Genomic DNA, 18,825 nt, shown 5'->3' with positions numbered 1-18,825 from the left:
ACATGCATTCAATATCACAAATGTTTATGAAATCTGTAATGATTGTATGAGGGCTGTACAGAAAGTAAGATCCCGTCGGTCGTGAAATGGAAACCACTGTGGAAATTAAAAATCTTTTATTTGTAGCAGTTTTCTACACCTTCCAACTGCTTTTCTACATAGTCACCGCTCTGACTTAGACATTTGTCATAGTGTTGTACCAACTTTCCAATACCCTCATCATAGAAGGCAGCCACCTGTGCTTACTGCCACTTCTCTGTGCTGGTCTACAGTTTGTTGTCTGTTCAAAAATGTTGTTTTCATAGCCACTGGTAAGAGGGATCCAAGTCCAGGCTGTGTGGGGTGTGATCAAACAGTTCCCATTGAAACCGGTGCAGGGGTGTCCTCATTGCCCCTGCAATGTGCAGCTGAGAATTGTCATCAAGAAGGAAACATGTGACAGTTACAATATATGGAGTTGCATAAAATCAGGTGAAACCTTTCAATGGGCACTCATGCTAGGCGGGAGACATTATTGTTCTGGGCATCATTACGTTCTTGCTGTGCGCTCTGAACTGAAAAGAGCGACGTGATGCGATCGACAGGCATACTCGAGACAACGCCCAACCCACCTGTGCAAAGCTTCAACGGATTTTCAATGTGGTTTGCATTTTGTTGCCAATCAGACCTCACTATCTGAATAGCCCTCGTAGTTAAGAAAATGAATGAAATTCAAGAGTTTTGACTATCCCTGAGTTGTAATATTAAGATGCTGATGATCAGGTGGTGGGAGAGGGACTACATGAAGAGAAATTATAGTCTTAGGAACAAAAAATAAACAAACCAAAAAATATGACAAGAAAAGTTGAAAGGAATTGCGAAAAGATACATCAGGGAGGGGACACTAGTAGAAGACAGAAAGATTCCAAATATAAACAGTAAAGTGGAGGAAGGGATCGTGTAGAAGAGGATGAATAGACAAAGGAGAATGCACTAGCACAAATTGAGATCAGATGGATAGCAAGATCCAAGAATGTACTTATTTTTATGGTTGAAGCATTGGTTTAGGTAATAGAAAGGTTAGGAAACCAGGGTATAGCAAAAGGTATTCCTGATGTACCAAAGCCTGTATCATTTCACTCAGATGTATGGATTGGGAATGAGCAAGGCAGTTCGTAAGGCACATGACTTGCATTTATTCTGTACGAATAATTTATAAATGTTTGTCCCAGAATGAACACTGGTTGTGAATGTTCCATTTGAATTTGATCTTCTGCTGTAATGTGATGTATGTGTAGGAAGTTGTTCAGTTATTTCCCTCACTAGCTTGTTTTCTTTCATTCAGTATTGAATGTGGTCTTTAGCACATGATAATAATGTATGGAAATCACAAAAGAATAATATCCTTTGTTTCTTTTGACACTGTTTGATAAACATAGGCACTGTATTGGTATTACAACATATTTCCACATTCTTGAGCTTCTTTACAGGGTTCACTTTTCCAGAGGTGCACATATAGTACTTTCCACTACTTCACAAAATTTTATATTTAAGTTGAATCCAGTCAAGAAATTCCTTTCTTGTATTTATTTTCACTACCAACATAACTACTTACATTAGCACTTTGCTGCTGCAACAATGTGGCTAAGTGCTCTGCTTCACGATGCTCACCTCTCCCACGTATGCAAGAAAAGATAGTAACTGCGCATTTCAAAACAAACGTCTCCAACATCCAAGAGGAGAAAGATGTGAACATGATATTTGATTAACTAAATATGGGCAGGAGACATCATCACTTGGGTTAGTCCTCCTTCCACTGTGCCTCTCAGTTTTAACTGAGATGATAACCCTGTCATTGACTCCACAAGTTACTAGAAGTGTTAGAGAGGCACAGAGATTTGTGATTATTCAGCATATGCCTCAGCTCTTGGTAATAATTGATTTTGCAGGAAGCAAAAAATTCACAAGCCGCTCAAAAGCACCCCAGTTGTGCATAATAAGATTTAAGACATAGGGAAAGATTTTTCGGAAACTGCTACTAGTCATCAATTTTTGTTGACTCACCAAATTATTTAATAAATCAACAAACTTGACCATCATAGGCTACAATGGCTCACCATATCAGTAAATGCAGTAGGTAGAAATGCTGGGAGTACTATGTTTCCTCCTTTGGCAGGTGTGCTTCTTCATCCCAGATGTCGGCCGAGTTGCATAGCCTACTGGGCTACCAAAGAATAATGACTATTCTGGATCTCTTTCATCATGATGGTATTACTACCAAGGCATTGGTTTTTGCTGAAGACCTTACAATCCACATTGCACGTCGTCATTGTAGTAACGAAGTAACACATGGAACCAATCCAAGAACCACAAATGTAGTTTAATTCATAAACCTGTGAACAATAACGGAAGTAAGCCTCTCATGACTACCCACATAACAAGACAAAAGAAGGTGTAACATAAGTGATACACAGAACAACTGATGTGAACATTACAGACTTAAGGAATATAGTTGGAGTGAGTTAGCACTGTTGTGTGCATGTATGGACACGTGTCAGCAGACAGTGCAGCGGAGACTGTGCTGTGTGCACGCTTCCTATAAGTGGTCTCTAGAGGCCGACCTGCTCTGTCACAGATGGTGATTGATTTAAGTATTCACATGCGGTGACACTACACTCACCACAGTCATACTAACACGCACATGCACTAGTAGCAGAATACAGCACACCTCCTGTTGTACAAGAGACCACCTAAGCAATGGAGGAGACGCCAGCAGCCTGACGAGAGACACATCCATTGGATCCAGAGCGGTAGCAGCTGGTGATGATGGGGACGGGACAGTGTGCCAGGTGGGCAGTGTAGCATAGGGCTGGAACACGTGGAGACATAGGCATGCCCAAGGGTGATGGGCCTGTGCGGCACCTCATGACAGATCGGGAATGTCAGTGCCATTGCCATCTCTGTATGATCATCATCAGCAGGCAGATCCTAGTGTGGAGGAGACAGGGCTGAACCCACCAGTGACGAAGGCTGAGGTGATGATGGCAAGGGGGTCAGTGGAGGTGCCCCTGTCTGAACAGCAGGCTACAACAGTGGACCCAAGACCGGAGAGTACTGGTGCTTGGAAGCTGGTACCCCAGGGCACCGCTCTTGGAGGAGGCAGCCAGTGGAATGGGGGCACCTACACAGTAGGCAACAACGGGCTTGAAGTAGAGGGCAGTGGGGCGGGTTGTGGTGATGGGGACCATACCCATGAATCGGTAGCTTCCAACACCAAGCGGGGACATAACTGATCAGAGAGGCGGACAACAGTGGCCAGTATCCACTTAGGCCGGCGACCAAACCCTCACACCCACACCCACACCAGCGAGCCTGGTGCAAAACGACTGGACGAAACTGACTGCAGCAACTGTGTTGCAGGCTGTAGAAAGTGGAGGAGCATGCATGGCTGCTGGGCACGAAGCAACTCAGCCGGGCTCGTCTCCCCCATAGCACGAAATGATAGGTGCTCAGAAAACAGCGAAGGGCATTGTCCTGCAAAGAATCCACAAAAAACTTTTTCATTTGGGCCTTGAATGTGTGCACTGGTCATTCTGCCTTATCATTTAATTGAGGATGGAATTGTGGAGTCATAACATCATGAATGCCGTGTCAGGAACAAAACAAATGTAAGGTGTGGAAAACAAGCTGGGCCTCATCATCGGAATATAAGGTACAAGGCGACCCCTCAATAGGGGGGGGGAAAAAATACCTCAAAAGCTAATGAATTGTAACTTCTGCTGACATCATCGCACATCAAAGAATGTAAGGAAACGAGGAAAATTCATTCACAATCAAGAGCCAATAGGAATTCAAGAAGGGACCTGTAAAGTCTACATTAATGCATTCCCATGGCTGGTGTGGGCCGGACCAGGGGGACAGAGACGCCTTGGAAGCTGCCTATTGTTGGGCACTCCGCTCACAAGTCATGACAAAACAGTCAACTTCGCCATCAATCTCTGGCCAAAAAACATATCTGTAGCTAACAGTTTAGTACACGAAACTCCCCAATAGCCCTGGTGGAGAAGGTGGAGAACCTTGCACCATAACACGGCTCTCTGGGAGAGAGGTCTTCCATGGACAGTAGTAAACCACCATAAAAACCGAAACAGTGTTGTAAGGAAAAATAGTTACGCAGGAGGTCTGAAGCTCGACCCGTAGTTTATCAGGCTAACCAATTTGAACAAATCGAACCACTTTGTGGAGAACCTTGCCAGCAAAAATGGCAGCTGCTGTGCACGAGCTCGTAATTGGGAAACCCTCAACTGTGGCCTGCATTTCAATATCAAGAGGGAAGCAAAACAATTCTTCACAATCAAAGTCAGGATCAGGACCCACAGGAAGGCAGGACAAGGCTTCTGCATTGACATGTTGAGACGTTGGTTGAAACTGAATTTCATAATTATAGCAAGACAATAACAGCACCCAGTGTTTTAGGTGATGTGCCACCTAGTCAGGCAAGGAAGTTTGAGGGTTTAACAAGGAAACCAAGGGTTTATGGTCAGTAACAAGGTGGAACTTGGAACCATACTAAAAAACATGAACTGTGGTCAAGAGCCTGTTTTCTTCACCTGAGAGTAACACTGCTGGGCCACAGTGAGGGATTTAGAAGTGAAAGCAACAGGTCATTTAGAGCTGTTGGCATATCTGTGTGCTAAGACTGCACAGAGCTGTTGGCGTGTCAGTGCGCTACGACTGCACTGAGGCCGTACTGTAAGGGGTCAGTTGCCAAAACTACATGCTGGTTCGGAGAGAACGTAGCTAAATGAGGGTCCGAAAGTAGTTTGGTTTTCAACATTTGAAAAGCATGTCCGCAAACTGAGCTCAAGCAAAAAGGTACATTCTTGTGTAACAAGGCATGCAACGGGTGGGACAATGTGGCCGCCCCCGACAGGAATTTATGACAGTAGGCTATCATACCTTGGAAAGCCTGAGGCTCCTTCATGGATGAGGGGCAAGGCATAGACATAACAGCGGAGGTGTGGTCTGGTAGAGGGCGAACCCCATCCTGCCAGACCGTGCACCCAAAATAAACAGTAGACGGTTGAAAAAAACTGAGATTTCGAGAGGTTATAGTGTAAGCCTATGGATTTTAAGACAGAAATCAGAGCATGCAAATTTTTCAAGTGATTGGCCATGGAGGAACCCCTGACAACAATATCATCCAGATAATTAATAGAACCTGGGACAAACATACTCAGATGCTCTAAAAATTGTTGGAAAATAGCAGGGACACTAGCCACCCCAAAAGGAAGGCACAAATATTGATAGAGACCAAGAGGAATGTTCAAAACGAGAACCCGCCGAGACTCTTTTGTCCGCAGTAGCCTGCAGATAAGCTTCAAACAAATCAGTTTCAGAAAAGTACTGGCTTCCCGATATTTTTGCCAACAGTTCTTCTTGGCTTGGGTGAGGATATGTATCCATGATTGATTGCATGTAGACAATCGTACTGAAGTCACAGCAGAGCCAAAGTTTCTGTGACAGCTTGCAAACTACAACCAGCAGAGACAACCATTCATTAGCCGCAACAGGTTGCACAACCCTTAGAGATTGAAGTCTGACCAATTCTACTTCCACTTGATCTTTAAGGGTGACAGGAATAGGATGTGCATGACAAAAATGAGGCGAACCTGTGGATTTCAAAGAAATATGAACAGAAAAATTTGTAACACACCCAGCACCTTCTAATACAAGTCTGTAAACTCCTCACACAGCATTTCCTTTTGAGAATATGGTACTTGATCGGACACAAGGTGAACTGCATCAGTGATAGAAAGTCCAGATGCCCGAAACATGTCCATCCCGAATAAGTTTTCAACATCAGCATCATCAGGTACCAAAAATGTAATGGAACAAACCACTGACTTGTAAGGGGCAGATTCCATAAATTGTCCCAACAGCACAATGTTCTGTTTGTTATAATTGAAAGCTTCCACGTGACTGGTGCAGACGATGGCGAGCCTAAATTCACATAGGTGTCAGAATTCAGTAATGTCACTGCAGCACCTGTTTCGACCTGTAGCCTGAGCACTTGGAGGAAAAGCACTTAACTCGATAAACAACATGTAAGAAGTCACAAGCATTGTAGTCAGACCGTTTACATCCATGTTCATACCCTGAGCAACCTTTGACGAATGATACACAAAGACAATCTGTCCTTTCTTCTGGTAAACATTATAAGTAGCAGAGTGCATAGGGCGCACCTAACATTCGTGCTGGACAAAACAGAAACCCCAAGATGGTAACAGAAAATGAAGAAGCTGGTGCTGTGGCAGTTATCGCAGCTTGGGCTGGCCGTGGTTTGCTTTGCACTGGGCCCACACATTTACCACCGCCAGTGCCACTTCCTTGTGCAAGCTATCTGTCGTCCCAGTGGGAACATCTTATGACACTATTGCCACGTCGCCCTAAGCTTTAATTTGGTCACCCACTGCCCGAGAAATTTCAAAAGATTGTGCTATTTGCAGAATTTCTGCCTATGGGGTTTTTCACAGAATAAAGCTTTCTGGCACACTTCCTTGTCCGGAGCTAAACAGATAATTGGGTCGCACACCATAGAGTCTGCGTAAGAGTCATTGTGTGCATCAGCAATGAATTGACAGTTACTTCTAAGGCCGTCAAGTTCAGCTGCCCAGACCATGTACGACTGGTTGGGTTTCTTGCATATCGGTAGAATTCAACTCGCAAAGCTATGACATGCATTTGTTTGCAATATTGGTTGGATAATAAACTGCACATGTGATCAAAAGTAAGAGCTACTGGTTCTTGTAAAGGGGCAAGCTGACACAGTAATTGCTATACCTTAGGTGGAATGCATGAGAGGAATAAGGCTTTGCACAAATTCGAGTCTTTCACATTGAAAGCCAAAAAATGCTGTCTCAGTGTTCTCTTAAGCTTTCTAATTCTCAGCTGAATCATCATACAGAGGACAAGTGGGTGGATAATGGTGGTTGAATGGTACTCTGTCTGTTAATGGTCACTGTCGAAGTAAGCTGTTCAAGCAGGGTCGGTAACACAGCATCCATAATGACTAAACCTGTTGAAACAGCACTTAAAAACTGCACATTCTGAAACCATTCCAAAATCATCACCAGGTGTGTAGTAGCAAAGTAATACATGAAACTGATGTAACACAAATATGAGTTCATTCATAAACCTCTGAACAATAACGGAAATAAGCCTTTTGTGACTCCTCACGTAACAAGACAAAATAATTACACAGAATGTACAACACAAGCAATAGACACAACAACTGATGTGAGCGGTTCAAGCTAAAAGAACATCAAGAGAGTATGTGAGCACTGCTTCATTTGTATATAATCATTAGTCACCATTAAACAGCACGGTGGAGATGCTACTGTGTGCACACTTCCTACAGGTGGCCTCTAGTGGCTGGCCTATGCTGAAATAGTTTGCAGTTGACTTAAGTACACACACATAGCAACACAACACTCGGTGTACTCACACTTACACATTAGGGTGGTACCTTAATTTACACTGATCACTCTAAAACCGTTTGCTTGTACATCTGTGAATCAGGAACTACATATGATTTTACTGTATGCCTGATAGGTATGTTGAGTCCCTCTTTCATTAAACAGACATCCGTCAGCTGTGTTTTAATTTCTAGTGACCCAATGATCAGTCTCCAGGCTATGATCAATGTTACTCTTGTCACCTTGTGGTATCTGCTACTCATGTTGTTCTCTGACAGTCTTATTACATGTTCAGTTGTCCCCAAGTAATTTGGTGGCTTCCTGGGAAATGAACTGGCCAACTGTTCAGTTAGAGGAGTGATTACTTGCCCAACATTTGCTTTGACAATCACTGGTGTGGATTTGCAGGTGCAAATAAGATCTCTCCATACTCAGAGATGAGCTCGTGGGCTACTGTCACCTTTAATAAACTTCAGACTACCAAGGAGACTACTGCTTCCTTCCTCGTAGAAGGAATACTATCCTCCACATTGGTTATATAAGAATGACCCATAGTTTTATTTTATGTAACAAGCCATTGTGTGGTTGTGGAGTTTTACAGACAGTAGCTGAGATCCTGGTGGAGTGTACCCTCCTGGCTTTCCATGCTGAGTGTGGTCTTCTAGAGTCTCTGCCTCTAACATTGGTGATGACTTATGGATAGTGAGCTGATTCTTTTTTCTCACTAAAAATGGTTTTTATTCCCAAATATAACATTTTAAACCACTTTCTGGCCAGGGGCAAGGTGATTGGGACTGAAGCATCTCCTGGCACATGATGGGTCTGGCAGATTCTCAGTGCTCCCTCCTTTTGTGAACTGGCTTGGTCATCCTTCTTTCACTATTTTAATTGCTTTTGGATATGGCTAGTCCCTTTTTTGCCACACACTACATTGCCATGAAGAAAAAGAAAAGCAATTACTACACTGGAAAGATGATGTCGATTTTAATCCGGTGCTAGAATATGCCACCTGGGGTTAGTGGATGTACTGATAATGGTTTCAACATTGTCTGCCAACAGGTACCATAGTGGCATAGCTACCAGAACACCATCTTGTCTACCCTTTAGTAGGGAATGTTCACAGACAGAAGGCTCAGTGTGGTGTAGAAGTGTGAAGCAACCATGCCAAGGATACACACTCGTGCTTCCTATGGCTAACTGAGTGAGTTTGAAAGGGGTCAAATTGTGGCCTTCCAAGTGTCAGAATGGTCCTTTTGAAGAATTGTGATTCAAATTGGATATGGTGTGTCAGTTGTGCAACGATGCTGGTATCAGTTGTCACGTTAACATTCTCCGGAGATGAGGTTCTGGATGTCCACGCAGCACAGGTGCTCTCCAGGCTTGTCATATTGTAAGGGCAGCAGTGGTAGATTGTATAGCCACTGCACCTCAGATAAGACTGCTGTTGAACCCAGATGTATAAACATGAACTGTTGCGAACTGGTTATTAGCAGTGAGACTACTACTCACGCTACAGCATCGATGTGCATGGCTTGACTGGTGCCGTCAGAGGATCAGTTGGAAGATGGAATGGTGTGCCATATTCTTCAGCGATGAAAGCAGATTCTGCCTGCACGCAAGTGATGATCACTTGTTTGTACGACGTAGGTCTGGTGAGTTCTGTCTCATAGAGTGCATTCGTCCAAGACACACTGGCCCCATCTCTGGCCTTATGCTCTTGGTGTGATAAGCTACAACTCTTGTTCACCTTTGGCATTTCTGGAAGGGACGCTAATCAGTGCTTGGTATGTGCAGAATGTTGTTAGACCCATTCTTTTGTTGTTTTCGGAACAGGAAGGTGATGTGCTGTTCTGACAGGTTAATGCTCGCCCACACACTGCCCGTGAAACTCAACATGCTCTGAAAGATGTACAGCAACTTCCTTGGCAAGCACGCTCTCCAAACTTGTCTCCAATCGAGCACGTATGGGATGTAATGGGACAAGAAGTGACTTGTGTGACTTGCTGTCCAGCAACTCTTACAGAACTGCGTGAACAGGTCCAGCACCTGTGGAAAAAGTATATGAGGACAGTATTCACCATTTGTACAACTGACTGAATGCCAGAGTCAGTGCCTGCATTGCCGCCTGCGGAGGCCACATCGTGTATTTATATGGGTGTTTCAGCAGGGATCGATACCTAGTACGTCAGAACTGCTTGTGCTAATGATCTGTAACTGTGATCATTTCATGTGTTCCATATGGACTGTTACGACAATAAATCTTGAGTGTATTGGAAATGTCTAAAAGTGTGTACTCTCACCCCCCATCCCCCTTGACAGCTAGCACTCTTGTGAATAATGTGTGCTGTTCCCATCTTTAACACTTTTGTCTATAACAGATCAGGTGTGGGACGGCTGTGGGAGGGTCTCTCGCCACAGATGAGGCCTGGAGGAGCCATCATTTACACTCTGACCTATATACTACCCTGACCCATATACTTTTACTTCATTTAAATTATTTCTTAGTTCTGGCATCAAGATTACGTAAAGTGCCTCTTTGTTACCCCTCTCATACACTGTCATCATTCTGTCAAATTTCTGGCTGACGTCACTAACTTCAGCTGAATTTTCTTTTAATCAAGGGACTGATGACCTTGCTTGAGGATTTAAATCATACTTCAGAGTTTAACATAAGGAGTTCACTGCTTTGGCATAACAGTTGTGGAGTCTAATCCTGAGGGCAGAATTGTGTAATAAAGGGAATACTATTTTCTTTCTTTTGTATGAGTATCATACAGTTTAGTTTGAATCATGGTGACCCAGCCCTTCAATGACATTCCACAGTTTCTCTCTCATGTTCTTATTTTTTACTTTTCTTCACCCCTCCGTCAGTCTCCTCTTCCTCCTACTACTCAGTATAATGCCCCCCCCCCCCCCTCCCCTCCACCTGCCCCCCGAATTTTACAGTTTTATCAGGCAATATATTTTATGTCTTTAATGAGCGAGGTGAAGGAAATTGGGTTTTGGAAATGAGATACTGAAAGTTTAATGGGCTTTGATATTTGGGCAGCAAAATAAGTGATGTGCCATGTATGGAAAGGCATTGTTCTGTTTAAAAACTGCAGTGCAGAACTGCAATTCATTGCTGAACACAATGCGACACCATTTATCAGCAGTCCGTGCTGCCATTCACAGTGCCACTCCAGCTGTGGCTGTTTGTGTTGTGGTGTTAATGGCAGCCTAAGCATTGGACAGTAATTTCCTAGTCCAGCTGCTGTTAGTCTCTGACTAATGATGTGAGATGACACAGAATGTTGCAGGGAGTCCATTACTTGTTCTCGTGTGGTAGGTGCAGATGTGAAGGGGTTATGATGGCTCAGTGCACAATAAAATGATCCTACCATATGGTGGTCAAACGTGGTCAACCAGAACCTTAATGATTGGTATGTCTGGTGTAATATTCTCATGCAGTCCAACGTAGGACCACTGTCGTATCTGAATGCCCCACATATCTGTATACTGCACAATTTGACCAGCCTGTCAAATGGGTACCCACAGTGAGGCACCTTTCACACTCTGTCAGGTGCTAGTAATGATGGCTCATATGAGCACACAACAGCTCCCCATTTTGCACAGCAGGCACTCAATATCTGATGCTGGTAATGCCCTTATTCAGAATCTTCAAGGAATGCTCAGTGCTCAGTTTGGTAATGGACGGAAGGGGCAGTGGGGAATGGGTGATGGGTGGGGGGGAGGAGGGGGGGGGCGTAGTTGTCAGGGGAGAGACTTAGCCTTGACTACAGTAAGTAGATTCAAGAGTATGCAGGTTGTAATAGCCAAGCAAAGATGAAGCAGCTTGTACAGGTTAGACTCCCATGGAGAGCTGTATCAAATCAGCTTTTCGACTGAAGGTAACAACATGCCTTTTTATGTTTGCTACCATTTCAGGTGTGTAACTTCTTTTTTGTTGTGCCTTTGTCAGTTACAAATATTATTAGTTCATGTTTATCTATTTTGCAATAAGGACTGGAACAGCATTTTAATTCTTTCCATTTCTTCTTGTTCTGATCCAGAAACTAAATATTACTGAGGGAGGAGATGCAACAGCCAGTTATTTTAGGAGTGACAGATTGCTGTAGATCCTTAGAATTATGCATTACAGTCTCATTGTTCCTTGATCCATTACAGGGAAAACCAAGAAACTTAAAATGTTAAAAAATGATTGATTATGTTCTGTGTCAGCCTTATTCCAGTTGTTTTCATCGATGATTGGTAACAAAGGTCCTGCCTCATTTATTTGATGAGAGCGTGTCCTCTGCTTCAAAACATAACTGTAAAGAAACTAAAGCGAATTATAATGCATGTACTTATCGTATTTCATTTCCATTTTATTGCTTGTAATAATGTTTTATTTTTTGTGAGGCCAAACTTTGCATTATATATCTCAAAATTTCTAGAAAAATTGACAGTATTAGCGAAAAGCATTCTCTTTTTATAATAATAAGTGAGAGTCTTATAATTTGCTATTTAACAGACTGATTCTGATGAAGATTATACTACGGGCGACCATGCTGATGCTTCTACTTCAAAAAGGAAAGGAAAACAACAACAGTCACTGCAGCCACAACAGCAACAGAAGACCAACAAGAAGAAGAAACGCAAGAAGAAATATGGATTAGCAAGATTTAATGAAAATAACCCATGGCAGTCTTCATCAGAATCGAGGTAAATGAAAGGCTTCTTCCTTTTAAAATAACATTTCTGCCAATAGTCTTAACTTTAAGATATTATGTAAATTTAAGTTTGAAGAGGGAGAAAGGAAAGGAAACAGAAGTCTCTAATGATGTCAGCTGCATTGGGACATTATGTGGAGTCAGCCCCCCCCCTCTCCGCCTTCAATTTACATAATATGTATTACAGCTGCAGATTCTGCATGGGGTCTGTTCTTTCGAACGCATCCAAAAGAACAGACATTACGCATTCATATAATTGAATTGCCTCAATGGGCTATGAATCCACCACCTTTAGTGCAAATGCACAATCATGTTCAACCTCCATCAGGAATCTTAAAGTAGCGAGAATGAAGGACTTGAATGGCGGCTGCAGATAGGTGGTGCAGGGTGGGAATGTGATACGGCTGAGGGGTATACCAATGTAGTCCACACAGCTGTGATAAATGCTGTGTACAGGTGGTGCAGTGATTAACGCGCTGCCCAGCAAGGTGGAGATCCCTGGTTTGAATCCCGGTCCATTATAAATTTTCACTTGGTACCACTTACTTCACATAAAGTCTCAATGCAGCCGACATCATGAGTTCCTTTCCTTTCCTTTCCTTTCTCCCCCTCTACCGTCAGCTTACATAAGGTTTATTACAGCTGCAGATTCGACATAGTGTCTGTTCTTATTTTTTGATTTTGTAACCTCAAAGTAATAGAAAGATCTCTGTCTTTGTATGGAAAGTTTATTTCCCAATACTGGTTAGCTCAAAAACTGAAAATTTTGTAAATTTTAGCAAGCTGTCTTTTTTTCCCAAACAAAAATTAGAAAGAGAAAGGGAGAGGGGGGGGGGAGGGAGGGAGGGAGAGGGAGGTCATACCTCTTTATATTAATGATCTGGAGTGATGTAAACAGAGGCATATTTCTTATGTCTTCATTTCAACATTCCAATATTTTTTTGATGATGTAACTGTTCTGTCCTTTTGCTGTACTGATCTCTTTAAACTAGACACTGTAAAGATTTTATTGCTTAGTAACTTGAAGAAGTTTGTGATATAAGTGGTACACCTTAATTGGTTATAAGTACTGTGTTGATGGTATGAGCTTCAAATGATGGACTTTGGGGTTAATTTTTGAATACAATTTACAGTTCATCTGCAGAAGAAGAAGAGTTGTTACAGACTGAAGAGGAAGAAGAGGAGGAAGAACCCGAGCTTGTGTTCAAATCAGATCATGAATTTTCCCCAGAATCCGACCTAGAGGAGGGCGCTACAGAAGACCTTCCCTTGCGCAGGGCCAGAACTGCACGGAAGGGTAATAATATTTGCTGTATGCCTATTCATGAAATGCTAGTTAGTGAATATCATAAATTAGATTCCAGATGTTGATGATTAGTTAAATAGATTTTGAGATACTTTAGCTATTGTTTTGTTGCACTGATAGGTTTCTTGCTACTTATTAATTTTATTAATCTTTTCTGCCAAGGCCTTCAATTTAGTTGAAACAAAGTATTTAATTTCACACTGTTGGCTACTTTCAACTGTTTGCTGCATTTAAAGTGCATGTTTTCCGTCTTCTAGCTCATATGGCATTATGCCATAATAAAGAATCAAACATGAGATAATGCAGTACTCGTACTCAAGAAAATTTACATCCGAATCTGGACATACGAATGTGCACTTTAAGCCGAATTATGCATTTTAATATGGTTCACAAAATTCCGATGCTCTTGAAGTATCCTCCGATTTCTTGTTTCTTTTATGACATAATGAAAGATCTTTTAATGTTTTACATGTACGAACGTACAGGCTTCCTGCGTCATCGTAACTGCACAAGTGCAGTGACGCCTGTTATCTGGGTCTCTGTGGAACTGCTGAAACGAACCAATTTCTAACAGGTCATGGGAAAATACCGCGAATGGTGGTTTGAAAAGCATTACTTTCAAAGTAAATTTCGTTTTATGCAAGATGAACTATGTACGAGAATGTACGACGAATTTGTTAAATCACAGAGCCTTTGACTCTCATTTAAAAAACTACTCTTTGAGGAAGACCATCTAGAAGAACTTCGAGACCAGGAAATCAGAGATTTACATCGTTATTAAAAACTACTGATGTATCTTAAAGTGTAACTTGCAAAAAAAGATAAACATTATATGAGGAAGCTTAGCTTCTCTTGCAGCTTCTTAATCTTCAAGAGCAATATTATGAGTGAAAGCTTTGCTTTTCTTGTAGCAACACTACGTATATTAATTTAAACCATCAACTTTTCTTATTTGTGTGTTCGTGCTACTTTACAGTGATCTTGCTATTGGCTGACTACATCACGTGTCCTATGCTGTCATCAACTGGCGAGATTACGTGACATGAGCTGTGAGTGGCTTACAAAGCATGTCGCAATTTCGATTTCAATGCTTCGGAAAGTAACATATGGTGTTTGGTGGAATTCGAATTTATACCTTTGAATTTATACCTTCGTAACACGATAATATGCAGCGTACATGCTGCTGTACATCAAAGATCTTTCCAAAACGTGTTTTTTCCCCCTGAGTTTCGTTTGCTAAAGTGCTGGGAAATTCTACGTCAGTGTATAAAACCATAAACATTCAAAGGATTTTATAGTGCTGAAGAGAAGTATACTGTCACTTAACACAGAAAAAGTGTATTTTCACCTGGGAGAAAGTGTATTTTCAACTGGGAAATATCTGGGAATTTTATTTCCCTGTCCATGTATACACCCTGTTGTTGTTGTCAGCCTGTCATTTTTCGGGAGGACGACGGTTCTATCCCGCGTCCGGCCATCCTGATTTAGGTTTTCCGTGATTTCCCTAAATCACTCCAGGCAAATGCCGGAATGGTTCCTCTGAAAGGGCATGGCCAACTTCCTTCCCCATCCTTCCCTAATCCGATGAGACCGATGACCACGCTGTCTGGTCTCCTTCCCCAAAACAACCAACCAACCTGTCATTTTCTTTTCAGCTACAAAGGTTTAATCCATCTCTACATTTAAAAATGTTGCAACTGCTGTACAGGATGACTAAGAATCAGTGTACCATCTAGCAGTGCAGCACAGCAGATACTGGCTTATGCAGATTCCATTCATGTGTGTTTATTCTGTTTGTTATAGTAATTACTAATTCTGTATTCCATATCAATTTAATGCATTTGTTTAAAAATGAACACTCCAAAGGCAGGTCTGTGCACTGTGTGGAGACCGATTTAAAGGGTGCTTTGAAAGGGTCATTATAACCTTGTGAAGCAGCCTATAGGTGCTCCTTGTGATGAAGCTGGGTAGAGAGTGGGTACTCATCTGCTTACTCTTCAGTTTGTAGACTCACTATAATTCTCATTTCTTGTAGTTAATCATTGTAAATAATGTAAGTAAACCTTCTTGTGGAGACGGCAGTCTAGTAGAAGTGCATAATAGAGGGTACTTCAGATTATACCGTAATTAGGGTTTCTCCACTTTCTATTGCTATCCTAAAACCATCACCCCTCAAGGAATTATAACAGCTGCTTTGTGAGAAGCAATATATAGTTTCATTGGAAACAACCCGTAGGGAGATTCAGGCTATTTTGGTTGCCAAAGATTTTCATCCAACATATTAAATAGGTGTTCATTTTAGGATTTTATGATTGTTGAGAAGGTTGTTGGTTTGCTGGCTGCTAATTTTAATTGACCAAATTGAGAAATTTTGAAGCCAAAGAAACTAAAAACATTTGAAATGACCAGCAAGTCTTTTTGTGTAGTTATTTTTGAAATTACATGTTCTTGTTTGAGATTCTAAAATTCAGTATTCCTCTTGTGAGAATAAAACATAGTAAGGTGGCGTATGAAGTATGTTCCATGTTCCAACTAAACTTTGTAATTCATAACTTTTATTTTGCTGTACTAGAGTCTTTTGTTCTAGTAATTTATCTGTAATACATTTTTTAGATACTGAAACTGAAGAACTGGAAGATAAACATGCTTGCCAAAAATGTGGCAAAAGTGATCATCCTGAATGGATTCTGCTTTGTGATAAATGTGATTCTGGTTGGCATGGATCTTGTCTCAGACCTGCGCTACTTGTAATTCCTGAAGGTGACTGGTTCTGTCCACCTTGTGAACATGTAAGTAGTTTACAGTAGAGAAATAAAACAATTCTTTAAAATAATACCTGGCATTATGTGGATAAAAAGAGAATCATAATTTGGTATGCGGCTTTGCAGACACTCAGAAATGGTTCACGCACAGATACCTCCCTGGAATTCCTCGCTTGATCACAAATAATTAGTCTTAATATTTTTGTCATTACTGTTCATTTTTGTCTTCTTCTTCTTGTTTTAAGCTGCACTGTAAATTTATTTATTTATTTGCAAGGAATGTTAATGTTTCATTAGTCTGTAGTTTTTATTGGTATAGTTGTTTAGAAAATGTTGAAAAATATAATGCTGTCTGTGTTGCACATCCCTAGTGTTGGTTATAAAAGTTCCTTACATTTATTAAGGCATTCTTGTAAAATGTTTGTAGTATTATCATAGTTACTAGGAATTTAATATCACATTTCAGAAATCCTCTGGGAAACCATTATTTAAAATAATGGTAGTTATACTGGATATCTTATATAAATGTGTTTTAAAGTTATGACAATATTATGGGAAGGATAGAGTGATACTTAAGCAGAGATGTTGAGTTGCAAACAGGCAAATCAAAAAGGACTGCTAAACAAGTAAGCTTTCGGCCAAAAGCTCTTCTTCTGTATTAGACAACATACACACATACATTCACGCAAATGCAGCACTCTCTGGCTGCCGAGACCAGACTCTGAGTCTTGCATTGGCAGCTAGAGACTGTGGAAGTTGGATCTGCTGAATGTGTGATTGTTGTCTAATTCAGAAAGAGGTCTTTTATATAAAAGCTTACTTGTTTAACAGTCTTACATTGTGCCTGTCTGTGACTCAACATCTCGACTATTTGGTAAGTAGCACTCTATCCTTTTTCATAATACTGTCAGTATTACGTCCTAGATTTTCCTTTGTTTGTTTAAAAGTTGTTAATTACAAATTGATCAACTGATCTAGTTAAAAATTTTCATGATGAAATTCATTTTTAATTTTTTGTGTTGGTAGTGTACTCGCACTGTGTACTTGTACTGGTAGAAGCCAACCTCGGGGAAGATCAGTTTGGATTCCATAGAAATGTTGGAACAAGTGAGGCAATACTGACCCTATGACTTACCTTAGAAGATAGATTGAGGAAAGCAAACCTACGTTTCTAGAATTTGTAGACTTAGAGAAAGCTTTTGACATTGTTGACTGGAATACGCTCTTTCAAATTCTGAAGGTAGTAGGCGTCAAATACAGGGAGCGAAAGGCTATTTACAATTTGTACAGAAACCAGATGGCTGTTATAAGAGTCGAGGGGCATGAAAGGGAAGCAGTGGTTGGGAAGGGAGTGAGACAGGGTTGTAGCCTATCCCTGATGTTATTCAATTTGTATGTTTAGCAAGTAATAAAGGAAACAAAAGAAAAATTTGGAGCAGGAATTAAAATCCATGGAGAAGAAATAAAAACTTTGAGGTTCGCCGATGACATTGTAATTCTGTCAGAGACAGCAAAAGACCTAGAAGAGCAGTTGAACGGAATGGACAGTGTCTTGAAAGGTGGATATAAGAAGAACATCAACAAAAGCAAAATGAGGATAATGGAATGTAGTCGAATTAAGTCGGGTTATGCTGAGGGAATTAGATTTATTTAACTGTATGGCTAGGGCCCCCCGTCGGGCATACCGTTCGCCAGGTGCCGGTCTTTCAATTTGACGCCACTTCGGCGACCCACAGTCGATTAGGGTGATAAGATGATGATGAGGACAGCACTACAGCCAGTCCCTGGGCGGAGAAAATTCCCCGACCCAGCCGGGAATCGAACCCGGGTCCAGAGGATTGACAATCAGTCACGCTGACCATTCAGCTACCGGGGGCGGACAGGGAATTAGATTAGGAAATGAGACACTTAAAGTAGTAGATGAGTTTTGTTATTTGGGGAACAAAATAACTGATGATGGTTGAAGTAGAGAGAATGTAAAATGTAGACTGGCAATGGCAAGGAAAGCGTTTCTGAAGAAGAGAGATTTGTTAACATCGAGTATAGATTTAAGTGTCAGGAAGTCGTTTCTGAAAGTATTTGTATGGACTTTTGCCATGTATGGAAGTAAAACATGGACAATAAATAGTTTGGACAAGAAGAGGATAGAAGATTTTGAAATGTGGTGCTACAGAATAATGCTGAAGATTAGATGGGTAGATCACATAAGTAATGAGGAGGTATTGATTAGAATTGGGGAGAAGAGAATTATGTGGCACAACTTGACTAGAAGAAGGGATCGGTTGGTAGGACATGTTCTGAGGCGTCAAGGGATTACCAATTTAGTATTGGAGGGCAGCATGGAGGGTAAAAATCGTAGAGGGAGACCAAGAGATGAATACACTAAGCAGATTCAAAAGGAAGTAGGTTGCAGTAGGTACTGGGAGATGAAGCAGCTTGCACAGGATAGAGTGGCATGGAGAGCTGCATCAAACCAGTCTCTGGACTGGAGACCACAACAACAACAGTGTACTTGTATGCTAACTACGCGGTGCTTGACACAGTGCACTATCTATTCCGTAGCATGATGGGGGACCCATTTAGGCTGA

The 18,825-nt window shown here is 41.5% G+C and overlaps 1 protein-coding gene across 1 annotated transcript in view; it reads left to right on the top strand.

The window, feature by feature from the left end:
- Positions 1 to 18,825, top strand: part of LOC124596114 — a 147,662-nt gene that overhangs the window by 63,622 nt on the left and 65,215 nt on the right. The window contains exons 7-9 of the mRNA XM_047135128.1: positions 11,971 to 12,161; positions 13,303 to 13,466; positions 16,089 to 16,264. Coding sequence (XP_046991084.1) covers positions 11,971 to 12,161; positions 13,303 to 13,466; positions 16,089 to 16,264 — 531 coding nt within the window. The remainder of the gene's footprint in view (positions 1 to 11,970; positions 12,162 to 13,302; positions 13,467 to 16,088; positions 16,265 to 18,825) is intronic.

The sequence above is a fragment of the Schistocerca americana genome, chromosome 2 (assembly GCF_021461395.2).
Source record: "Schistocerca americana isolate TAMUIC-IGC-003095 chromosome 2, iqSchAmer2.1, whole genome shotgun sequence".
NCBI lineage: Eukaryota > Metazoa > Arthropoda > Insecta > Orthoptera > Acrididae > Schistocerca > Schistocerca americana.
The sequence above is the reverse complement of the archived record's forward strand: the minus strand, read 5'-3'. Positions and strand labels throughout refer to the sequence as shown.